General features: G+C 61.5%; 2 protein-coding genes across 2 annotated transcripts; both read right to left on the minus strand.

The window, feature by feature from the left end:
* Window positions 1–237: 237 nt before the first annotated feature.
* Window positions 238–5382, minus strand: MMP15 (matrix metallopeptidase 15). Its single transcript, XM_027893955.1, has 10 exons — window positions 5275–5382; window positions 3983–4131; window positions 3606–3728; window positions 3186–3493; window positions 2793–2954; window positions 2457–2680; window positions 2176–2314; window positions 1779–1929; window positions 1555–1670; window positions 238–1330 (listed from the first exon to the last, which is right to left on the minus strand). Exons 1-10 carry the CDS (start codon window positions 5380–5382, stop codon window positions 882–884), a joined length of 1929 nt encoding a protein of 642 aa, XP_027749756.1. The 3' UTR covers window positions 238–881.
* Window positions 5383–6517: 1135 nt separating this feature from the next.
* USB1 (U6 snRNA biogenesis phosphodiesterase 1) lies at window positions 6518–10772 on the minus strand. The gene is made up of 7 exons (XM_027893967.1): window positions 10631–10772; window positions 10348–10499; window positions 10077–10260; window positions 9515–9568; window positions 8233–8338; window positions 7874–7957; window positions 6518–7573 (listed from the first exon to the last, which is right to left on the minus strand). Exons 1-7 carry the CDS (start codon window positions 10732–10734, stop codon window positions 7469–7471), a joined length of 789 nt encoding a protein of 262 aa, XP_027749768.1. The 5' UTR covers window positions 10735–10772; the 3' UTR covers window positions 6518–7468.
* Between the last annotated feature and the right edge of the window lie 336 nt (window positions 10773–11108).

Consider the following 11108-nt stretch of genomic DNA (forward strand, 5'->3'; position numbering starts at 1 on the left):
GTGGGGGTGGGGGGCTGCTTTAGCTGACCCCCCCCAGAACAGCAGCCCCAGGGCAGGGGCTGCTGCAGGGATGGCACTGGCCACTTCCTCACATCCCCTGGCCCGCCACTCAGCTCCCTGGGGGTGCCAGGCAGCGTGGCCCCCAGAGAAGACCCCCGTTACCACAAAATCTGCCAAATCTTGCACAGGAACCCCCCTCCCCAACACCCCTCACGGCAGGAAGGACGGCACCACAGCTCTCCACACACCCGACCTGTTTAATAGACATACAAGGCGGCCGTGCCCACTGCCCTGTGCCCCAGGGCTTTGCCCCATGGCAGCAGCAGGGCCCAGGCTAAGCTGAGCCCCGGAGGGGTTGCAAAGGTAGTGTATCCCAGCTCACGCTGTCTTTAGGCACCACATCCCTGTATCCCCGCGGTTCAACAGGAAACACAGCCATGAGCTCAGCCCTCCCTTCCCCACCGCTGCAGGTGCCAGCGGCTGAGACCTGCCAGCTCGCAGCACTTGTGAGCAGCCCCCAGCGCGCTCACCAGCCCAGCCCCAGCGGGCTCACATGGAAGGAAGGGACCCTGCAGGGACCCCGTGGCAGAGGCAGGCACGTGATGGGTGGCAGCCTGAGGGTCACAGCTGGGGGGAGGTGCAGGCACTGGGGAGCAGGCAGGACCTGGATGCCCTCCAGCCCCCCCATGACCATCCCCGGTCCCAGCCCGGCTGCTCTGGAGGGGCTGGGGGGGTCGGGCATCCCCCCTTTTCTGAGGCTGGAGCCATCAAGCAACAATGGGGTAGAGGAGCCGAGGCTGTGGTGGGGGACAAGGGGAGGGGGGGTGTCAGGTCCATCTTAGCACCATGGTGGCAGGGGCGGTTTGGGGAGGGAGCCAGGGTCAGACCCACTCCTGCAAGGAGCGCTTGCAGTACAAGAGCATTCGGGGCGCGCCCTTCCTCTGCATCTGCACGATGACGTAGATGAGGCCGAGGATGCAGAGCAGCAGCACCAGCAGCACCAGCACCATGACCACGCTCATGGTGCGCGTGTACTCGTCGATCTGCACCACCACGTCCACATCCCTGCCTGGCTGGCCATCTTCCTCGTTGTAGTCCTCATCTTCCTCTTCCTCGTCCTCCTCCTCCTCCTCACCTTCAGTCCGCCCGTCCCCATCGGGGTTGAAGGGGGGTCGGTCCACATCGGGCCAGCGGGGATTGGGATCTGGGACCAGCTCTGTGTGACAGCCCATGAAGTCCCGTAGGATGGATTTGGGATAACCTGGCTCTGTCTTGAGCCGCTCGTTGTCGAATTTCCAGTACTTTGTGCCTCTGTAGAAGTAGGTGGAGGCTGGGGGAGAGATAAAGTGGAGGGGTAAGTAGGCAGGCACAAGGCACCCCTGCAGATGCCCAAGACAGCAGGTTTTCCTCTGGGACTGACCCCTTTGGAAAGGGCTTCACCACTGACCCTCGGACACCCTCCCAAGCTCCAACCCCTGTGGCCAGGCCATCAGAGGGGTGACCCCATACCCTGGCCCCCCCTGCCACCCACCCCTCTTCTCATCCTCTACTTACAGGCATCTGGGCTGAGGAAAGCCCCCTTGGGCGAGGGAGGGATGCCCACCCAGACAGAGATCGGCTTTGGGTACCCAGGGTCCACCGAGCGCGTGTCCTCGTTAAAGCGCCAGTATCTGGGGGAGAGAGGAGGGGAGCAGGTGAGGAGCAGGGGGGTCCCTGCTGCCCAACATTGCCTCCCCTGCCAGGGACCAGGAGGCAGCAGGGCAGGGATCCACACTCACCTGTCCCCACGGAAGAAGAAGGTGTGCCCTGTGGGTTCCCACCAGACGGCCGTGTCGATGCTGTCGTAGGGGATGCCCTGCCCGTAGGTGACCAGGGGCTGTGGGTACCCGGGCTCCAGGTTGGCTTCTCGGAAGATCCAGTAGCGGTCACCTGGAGGGGGAGGAGATGGAGCAGGGGGATGAGACAGTACTGCCCAGCAGCTGCGGCAGGTGCACACGCGGACAGGACGGGGGTAAACACCTGCAGCCACCCTGGACCCTTGGGATCAGGCAGCAGCTCTGGCTGGGGAGGTGATCAGGATTGGGATAAAGTCAACCAACATTCAGTAGCTTTGAGGGAGGAGGGCACTAGGGCCTCCCCTCCACCTCAGCCCTCCCACCCAGCTTCCCTGCTCACCTTTAAAGAAGACGAACTTCCCATCGTGCCTCTCGTAGGCGGCATCGATGTCCCCAGGGAGGCCCCGCCAGAAGTGTCCGATGGGCATGGGGTAGTTGTCCAGCACCCGGTTGTGCCGGACCCTCCAGAACCACCGGCCCTGGTGAGAAACAGGCTGTTGGCAGAGGATGGGGAGGACACAGGGACATGGTCCAAGTGCCAGGCTCCTTGCTTGGGGGTCCTCCCACCCACGCACCAACCACTTCCCCAGGGAAAGGGCAGGAGGGGGTCCTGGCAGGCACCTTGAACACAAACATCTCCCCACGTAGCACCGCCACCGTGTCGAAGTCCCCGTCACAAATGTCGGGGCCATACTGGTCCGGTCGGTCCGGGCTGCCAGGTTTGGGGGGTCGGTCTGGTTTCCCCGGAGGGGGAGGTTTAGGGGGTCTCTGGTCTGGCCTGCCAGGTCTCCGGGGTGTTACGGTTGGCAAAGGCTTGGTGGGCTGAGGGTGCCCATCCGCGGTACCTGGATCGGGCAGGCAAGAGAAGGGATGTAGTGAGGCAGACCAGCAGTACCTCAGTTTCCCCATGCACATGCCCAGGATCCCAGCTCTGGGCTGATCCCCCACCCCTCTCACCGTAGAGCTGCTGGATGCCCTTGAGGTCATCCTCGGGCAGCTGGAAGTTCTCTGTGTCCATCCACTGGTAGAAGGGGGCCATGATAGCGCTGGGGTTGCTAGAGTGCTCCAAACCCAACGAGTGCCCCAGCTCGTGCACAGCCACCAGGAAAAGGTTGTTCCCTGCATGGAGAGGCACCATCAGCAGAAGGGAGTATGGGACATGATGCATGGGGTGGTTCCTTGGACCCAGCACCCTGCAACCCAGCTCCAGAGGGAGCTGCCTGCATGACCCGTGGTGGAGTCACTCTCCCTGCCCCTCCTGCCCACACCAGTGCAGCTCCCTTCCCTCAAGCACAGGAGGCCACCAGGCTCCTCTGGTCACCTTCACCACCTCCTTGACCCTCAACTCACCAGACACATCCGCGTTCTCCAGTGTCCAAGGCTCATCCAAGTCGAAATGCGTGTCCCCCCCCATGCCAGGGCCGGGGAAATAGGCGTGAGCCAAAAATCCCCCGAGGCCATCAAAGGGGGAGCTGTCTCCGTGGAAGCCAGAGGCAAAGAGCACCATGATGTCAGCCTCCTTCTTCCGCTTCTGCCGGATGTCCTCGTAGGCCACCTCCCGGAAAACCAGCGGCGTGGCTTGCTCCCACACCCGGAAAGCTCGCCGGACAGCCTCGTACGAGTTGTATCGACCCAGCTTCTCCGTGTAGTTTTGGATGCTGGGGATACAGAGCTGATTAGGGATGGCCCAGGGCAGCGCTCACTCCGCTGGGGGGGGGTCCATGGCTTTCCACGGGCTGGGGGATGGGAAGCCCTGGCAGCGCTGGGTACCTGAAGGTGAGGTGGCTCTGGCTCCAGCGCCGCCCCGTCAGCGCGTACCGCTTCCGCCGCATGTTGGACTTCGTCCGTGCCCCAAACTGGTCTGGGACCCCACAGCGGGGACGTTTCATCCACCTGCAAGGATGACACTGAATCAGGGCTCAGCCCACAGCAGCCAAGGTCCCTGAGGGGTTACAGCAACCGCAGACAGCAAGGAAGGTGTCCTGGCTGCAGGGGTGCAGTCCCCAACAGGAGAGATGCAAATCCCACGGGAGACAGATCACCCGCTTTTCCAGATGCAGGCAGAGCTCCATGGCTGGCAAGAAAAGCCAAAGAGCCCGGGAGCAGAGCTGCTGTCAGCCAGAGCAAGAGGACATGGACAAACTCACGCTATGGTCTCCTCGTCCAGGACGCCGGTGACGGTGATGCCGTAAAACTTCTGCATCTCGGCAAGGGCCGAGGAGAAGGTCTGAGCCGAGCGCATGGTGGACATCCGCCGGCTGGGCTGCGGCAGGTACCCATAGAGCCGCAGCCATGCCTGTGCCAGGAGAGCCCAGCGTGAGCCCGAGACACGGAACAGCCCCACGGGGCACCTGGAGCTCCCCGAGGCCCCAGCGGAGAAAGATCCACCCCCTGCCTGATTCTACCCCCTCCCCCTGCCTGATTCCACCCCAGCCCCGGCACGCAGCAGTGGGCAGTGGGGCATACAGCCCCCACCCTGCCCTGCCCAGCGAGGGGAGCCGGTGCTCCTGGGGGGCTGCTGCCGGATGCCTTGACCCCAGGGAGAAAGCAGGACTGGCAGGGGGCCAGTCGTCCTGCAGGCTGCTCGTCCCCTCCGTGTCCCCCGGGAGCTGCAGACGGATGTGGGGTCAGGGCCCTCCCTGCAGCCGGGGACCCCCACACTGGCCTGCACCCACAAAGGGGCTTCTGTCCTGTGGGGCCGCAGCCCCTGGGCGGGGGGCAGGGGGGTGCAGGGGCTGGGGCGCGCCGGGGCTCTTCCTTCCTGCCCCAGCCTCCACCTCCTCTTGTCTGCCCTAATTGCATTTTATTTTTATCTTTATTATTAGTCTTTTGTGACTTCTTTTTTCCCTTTTCCCTTTTTTTATTTTCACTTCCTACGTTTTGGGGGGTTTCCTTTTAATTTTTAAAACTTTTTTTTTTTTTTCCTCTGAATTCCTTCCAATTCTTATTCCTTTTCCAAGCCTTTTTCCTTTTCCAAACATTTTTCCTTTTCCAAGCATTTTTCCTTCTCCAAACCCTCTTTTCAAGGTTCTCCAATCCGTTTCCTATTCCAATCCTTTTCCTAGCCCCCCCACCTTTTTTTTTTTTTTTTCTTTCCATCCAAAACCGGTTAACGCTTTAACTTTCAAAAAAATAACAAAAAAACAAAACCACGTTCAATCCATTAATCCCTTTCACTCCCGCACCCCCTTTCTCCTGGACAGGGTGGCGGAGAGCAGAGACTTTATCAAAAGCCCTTTCACCCCCTCCCGCGCCGGGCACAAAGCGCTTCCTTCCCCCTCCCGCCCCCCTCCCCAAGAGCCTTGCGCCCGGCTGGGGCAGCCCGGACCCGCGCCCTTCCCCGCCCCGCCTGCACCTGCGCCCGCCGGCGCTGCCCCACCCTCCGCAGGTGCAGGGGTGCCGGGCAGCGGTGCGGGGTGCCCGCGGTGCCCCCGCTCACCTCGGCGTTGATCTCCTCGCCCGCCGCCCCCACCAGCAGCACCAACAGCACCACGAGCGGCGGGAGGCGCCCGCCCGCCCGCCAGGGGGCGCCGCCGCCTCCTGCCATTCCGCGCCGCCGCCGGTTCGCGGCTGCCCCCGGACGGGCCGGGCCGGGCCGGGCCGGGCTGGGCCGGGCCGGGCCGCGCCGAGCGCGGCGGTGTCCGAGCTACGCCGCCCTCATGGCCCGCCGGGGCCGGGCCGCCGCGGGGGGCTGCGCGCGGTGCATGGGCGGCGCTGCCAGGCGCGGCCCGTCGCCTCCCGGCCCGCCTTTGTGCGTGAGGTCAGGACGGCGGCGCACGGCACATGGGCGGCCGGCGCGGCGCGGCGGGGCTCGGCTCAGCCGAGCTCGGCTTGGCTCGCCTCGGGTCCCCTGCCCTGCCCTGCCCGCCGCCGGGAGCACCGGAGCGGGTGGCGAAAGGCGGGCGCGGCGGCAGCGGCGCGGGAGCGGGCGGGGCGGGGCCGCGCCAGGGGCGGGGCTTGGGGAGCGGGCGGGGCCTGCGAGGCGGGGGCGGGGCCACGGCGGCCTCACTCCCCCCATCCTCCCGCGACCCCCGGTCCCGCGTGTGCGGGGGGAAACGCAGCCCGACTCCCCCCTATCCCCACGGCCGCTCCCACCCGTATACGAGGCCCCCGCAGGCGGCCAGCCCAGGCCCTGCCGCCCAGCCCCGCCCTTTCGGGCCCCACCGACAGCCGCCTCATCCCCGGACTTTGCCCCCACTGCCCTTGTCCCCTGTGCCGGGGGTCCCTGACACCACCGGTGTTACACAACTAGGTGCTGTGCCAGGCCGGGCCCTGCGGCAGGGGGGAGGGCGGGTTGAGCATTAACCCGGGAGAAACCGGTCATGCCAGAGCCGGTTTCACTGGAAGTCCCCAGGGGCTAAATTTATCTCTCGCTTTGTTTGTTTTTCCTTCCCCAAAAGAAAACTTGGGGTGTAATCACACGTCTTATCATGCAGATTCCCCATCCCGGAAACTAACTGGCTATAGAATTAACAGATTTTTGTTAAGGGATTTTGAGAGGCAGCTCTCCCACGGGCACGAATTGTGGCTGTGCTGAGATGCTCCCACAGACACAAAGCCACTCTGTGTGAGTGCCAGGACGGGCTGCACGGAGTTCACAGAGTGCAGGCATCGTCTCACGGGCAGCCTGCAGAAGGTGGGGATCTCTCGAAGGGAACGGCTGAAGTACACCACAGACACAATTTTATGACACAAGCAGACAGATTTTTATTGCTCAGAAGTCCCGGACAGACATTGGATAAAAGGTTCAGGGCAGCACATCAACAGTCCTGCTGTGAATACCTGAGGTTGCAGCCGACCTCCCCGCAGGAACAAAAGGATTAAAAAGGAGATTCTCCCAAGGAACAGTGCCCAGCCTGCAGTCCCTTGGGTCATCGTGGCACCCGGGGTGCTGATCCCATGGGAAAAAATGTGGAGCCTGAGCAGGAGCTGCCACCCCCTTGAGTCACCTGTGGGCATTGCCCTCCCAGCTCAGGCAAATGCTGACACTGCCCTCTCTAGGGCTCACCCACACCTGGCAGCAAGCTCTTGCTGTTTGGCAAAAGGATCAGACAATGAAATGTCTCTACAGAGGCAGCAGCCGTGTGAGAGGGACACAGCATGACTCAGGAGCTTGTCCAAGCTGCCTTTCAGGAGGGAGATGCTCTGGTGAGAGAATCCAGCTCAGTGTCCTTGCCTCTTGCTACTAAAACCTCGCTCAGAGCATCCTGACAATCTGGTAGTGCTACTTCCCACCGTGTGAGACACTCTCCCTTTAGCAACAGCTTCCCACGCTACCTTCTTCCTCTTTCCCATAAGGCATCTATGGCTATTACAGAGATTTTTTTTTTTTAATTTTTAAAAGAAAAAAATCAGCAAAATTAGTGACCGTGGGATGTCTGGAACCACCAGTGCTGACTGCAGCACATACAGCAGCGAGGATGAAACCTGCTACGAACACACATCTCCTCAGCCAGCAACTCGGACTTGGAAGTGGCCTGACTTGAGGCCACAAACAACCCAGAGATGCTGAGCAGGCAAGAAGACCATGGGAGGTGCGTGACAGCCTGTGCTACTCAGAGCTGCGTTGGAGAACAGTCCTTGGTTGAGCATCAGGCTCTTCGAGGCTCCGAAATGCACAGCCTCACCAGACCCTACCTCAAGGGGAAGGAGAAGTACTTGTTCCCTGATTTGCAGCGGATTTGCTCCCACTGGAAACGCAGCAGGAGCGCCGAGTCCTCGAACTCATCCACAATGTCCTGGAAAATAGATGCAGGAGTCAGTATCAGGAGGGAGGATCTGTCAGAGGATGGAGACAGCAGCTCCCTCTCTGAACCAAGCCAGAGACAAGTCCATTTGTGGCTGGAAGCCTCTGACTTCCCCCTGGACAGTGATTTCACTCATGTTCCCCCCAAAAGCTTTTCTTCTGAATTTCAACCCAGTGAAGTTTGTCTTGCCTGGTGAAGAGAATTTCCCACTTCCACCCTCAGCAGGGAGACATGGCTGGACTCCAGCTCTGCCCTTCCCCTGCTCTCCATGCCTGGGGCGTGGGGACACACCTGGAGCTCCCGCAGACACTGCCCCTCCAGCTTTCCAGACAGGTCTCCGACACACCAGGCCAAGCTGATGTGGAACGACGGATCCTAAAGACAAAACAAGGATCAGAACGTGAGGGCTAAAGGAGGCTTTTTTTGACAAAAAGGCTGGACTGACACCCAAGAAAGCTGCCCAAGGCAAAGGCACAAACACCATCCTCAGTCCCCCAGTGCCCACTCTATCCTAGGACAACCCTGCTTCCAAGCACAGCGGGACAGCAACTGTGACTTATGCTCTGGCTCCTGTTTATGTGAGTGAACATCTTGCAGAGAACCAGTTGGCGTGTCCAGACTGGCAGGGAGGTAAGCAGGAAACGCCTTACCTTGTAGAATGTGGGAAGGTCAAATTCCTCTAAAACTCTGTCCACCTCTGACACCAGCTCCAGCAGCTGGAAATGCCCAGCAGAGACCTCCAATCCAATAAAGGTCCTAGAGAAAGACAAGGAAAGACAGCAAGCACCCTTTCATACTGCAGAAAGCACAGCCATAAGCATGCTTAGCCCTGCATTCCTACCAGGCAAATTCCCTACTCCCTAGAAGAAAATTTGAGGAATGCCAGGTTTAAGCATCCAGGGATGCTGACTGTATTCTGAAGAAAAACAAAAATAAAGATGCAAGGAAAAGCAGGACTGGACAATAAACCACGTAGATTTACTAGATTACCCCACACAAGAACACTCATTTTCCAGGCAAAGGATGCACTGGATGGGAATTTCAGCAGAGTGCTGTGCCTGTGCAGGAGCTGCATGCAAAAGGTGGAAGTTGCTGGAGAGGTTTTACCATGGGAGAGGAAGCAGGGAACAGGAAGTGCCAAGCTGGAGAGATATGACAAAGAGGCACTTCCTCAAGGACTGTTGGGATGACACTTTCTAGAGTCATCCAGAGTCATCATTTCTTCCCCTCCAGGATGGAATTGGAAAATTCAAGTCTCACCCAGGTTCCATATCCACTTCGTCCCACCCATGACCATCTCGGGCAGCCTTTCCCACTATATTCAGCAACTTTTCCCAATTTTAATCACCTTTGCTTTGGCATTTAAACCGCTTAATTGCATTCAACTGGAATGAGGCTTCTGAGCTGACGCCCAGGAGAATTAACACCATCTCAGCTATTTCTCTCCAGCTCTTGCAAGGCCTGCACTACGATTTCATGACTGGCACTGCTGCCAAAAGAGGTGGTCCCAGCCTCGCTCGCCCCAGGCTGCGCACGCTGGCACGAGGGCTTGCAAAGCTGCCCAACAAACCAGATGGGAGACGGCAGCGAATGCAGCTGCCTCCCTCAGCTGCTGGGAAACCACGGCACGAGGCTAACCACAGCAGAAAGGGCTGCCTCGGGTCATGGGGTGAACAGCTCCTCTCTTCAGAAGGCCGAAACCCTGCAGCCTGAGGTTCACCCACCGCTAATGAGACCGGAGGCTTGCAGAGAGTCAGAGTCAGAACTAGAAATTTGTGTGAAACCTCTGGAGATGAGGTGAGCGCACACTGCACTGTCACATGGCTCAGCCTGGTCACCGTGGGTCTGGCAGGGTGACACTTCCCATCCAGCCAGCACCTTGCCCAGCCTCCTCCCAGGGAAGGCAGGCAGGCTGCCCCGCTGTGCCCTCACCTGGTTTTGTTCTGGTTGGTGTAAACCTTCACTTGGTCAGCCACGCAGAAAAACCTGAAATAAGAAAGATCCTAGTTCAGCTAGTGAAGGGGAAAAAAAAGAAACGAGCAAAGGATGAGGAGAGGGCAGGATTTCTAGCGAGTTATGGAAAGATGCAGGCAAATGTATGCTGCAATTGGACTGAATTGGTACAACCAGGACCCTTCTGGACTCAAATTAATTCATTCCCCTCCTGTTTCCAGCCTTCTGAAGCCTAGACAGCGACAGAAGCCCTGAAGCAGCTGATGCTCAGCAGGCACCTAAGCCAGATATAAGCAACAAAACCGTACATGATTGAGGGGATGGCACAGCTCTAGCCTAGTCCTTGAAAGCCAAAACCTGACTTGTCTGGTGCCAGATCCCGAGGCAGGGAGGAAAACTGCCCAGGGCTCTACCGGTATGCCAGCAGCATCTACAAGGAACGCCTTAGGGTGTGGATGCTGTGGAACACGGACCCCGAGGGCAGAGGAGGGGTATGAGGAGGGGTATGGGGAGCGCTCTCCCGGGGCTCCACCAAACCCACCTGTGGAAGCCAGCCAGGCGCTCCCTGAGGGAGCGGACGAAGGGGTCTATCCAGTGGTAGCGCAGCACCACGCACTGCGAGAGGCTGAGGTGGAATTCCTCCATGGCAGCCACCGAGGGCACGTAGGTGCGGGCGCGGGACACCAGCAGCTCCAGCAGCTCCAGGAATTCCTCCTGGGCAACGTCTGCGGGGCAGCGCCGTCAGGGCCGGCAGAGGAGCCCCGGGCGGGCTCCATCCCGCCATCCCCTCCGGTCTCAGTCCCGGTACCTACAGGGCAGGTAGACGTGCGTGGCCCAGTTGCCCCGCTCGTGGGGGAACCCGCGGACGCGGCCGCCGTGCCGGGCGCTGTCGTCGCTCACGGCCTCCTCCGGGTCAGGGTCACCGGGCAGGCCGACGGGGGCGGGCAGGCGGGGGCGGCCGGAGCTGCGGGACCGGAGCGGGGCGGTGAGAACAAGGAGGAGGAGGAGGAGGAGGAAGAAGAAGAGGAGCAGGCAGGCCGTGCGCTCCCGCCTCCCCTGCGCGATCCCGCCGTACCCTCTCCCTCCGTCACCTACCTGGCCACGGGGGGACCCCGCGCGCCGCCGCCCTGGCTTTTCCCTCCCCCTTCCTCCTCCTCGTCCTCCTCGGAGCTGCTGTACCCCACCAGCCCGGCCCTCATGGCCGCCGGGACATCCCCCGCTCCCGCTGGGGCGGGGGCGCAGTTGCCGGCGCGGCCCGGCAGGGGGCAGCACCCGCCGGCGGCCGCCCCGCCTCCTCCTCCGCCGCCGCGGCCGCCCCGGCCCGGCCCGCTCCGCTCCCGCCCGCCGCTCCCTTCCCTCCCTCCCTCCCGGCTCCCGCCCCCACGCCAGCGCGGGGCTCAGGGCGCAGCGCGCAGGCCGCGGCCCCGCCGCCGGCGAGGCCTCCCTCCCGCCGCAGGTGAGCGGCCCGGCCGCCGCCGCCCTTTGTGTGCGCGCCTCGCCCGGGCGGGGGGCGGCCCCGGGCGGGCAGGGACACCCCCCCCCCCATCCCGGACCCGACAGCGGGGCCTCCCGG

Source organism: Empidonax traillii, unplaced genomic scaffold (assembly GCF_003031625.1).
Source record: "Empidonax traillii isolate 1590-97213 ecotype Southwest subspecies unplaced genomic scaffold, ASM303162v1 scaffold413:size1348891, whole genome shotgun sequence".
In the NCBI taxonomy this organism is placed as follows: domain Eukaryota; kingdom Metazoa; phylum Chordata; class Aves; order Passeriformes; family Tyrannidae; genus Empidonax; species Empidonax traillii.

Excerpts from the sequence above, each read along its gene's own strand:
- MMP15 (XM_027893955.1), bottom strand. The coding sequence starts at position 5,382 with ATGGCAGGAGGCGGCGGCGCCCCCTGGCGGGCGGGCGGGCGCCTCCCG. Across the intron at positions 1,671-1,778 it reads TTCTTCTTCCGTGGGGACAG|ATACTGGCGCTTTAACGAGG; the intron begins GTGAGTGTGGAT and ends TCTCTCCCCCAG. Across the intron at positions 1,331-1,554 it reads TTTCCTCAGCCCAGATGCCT|CCTCCACCTACTTCTACAGA; the intron begins GTAAGTAGAGGA and ends TCTCTCCCCCAG.
- USB1 (XM_027893967.1), bottom strand. The coding sequence starts at position 10,734 with ATGAGGGCCGGGCTGGTGGGGTACAGCAGCTCCGAGGAGGACGAGGAG. Across the intron at positions 10,261-10,347 it reads CACGCACGTCTACCTGCCCT|ACGTTGCCCAGGAGGAATTC; the intron begins GTAGGTACCGGG and ends GCTGCCCCGCAG. Across the intron at positions 7,574-7,873 it reads AGTGTCTGCGGGAGCTCCAG|GACATTGTGGATGAGTTCGA; the intron begins GTGTGTCCCCAC and ends TCTATTTTCCAG.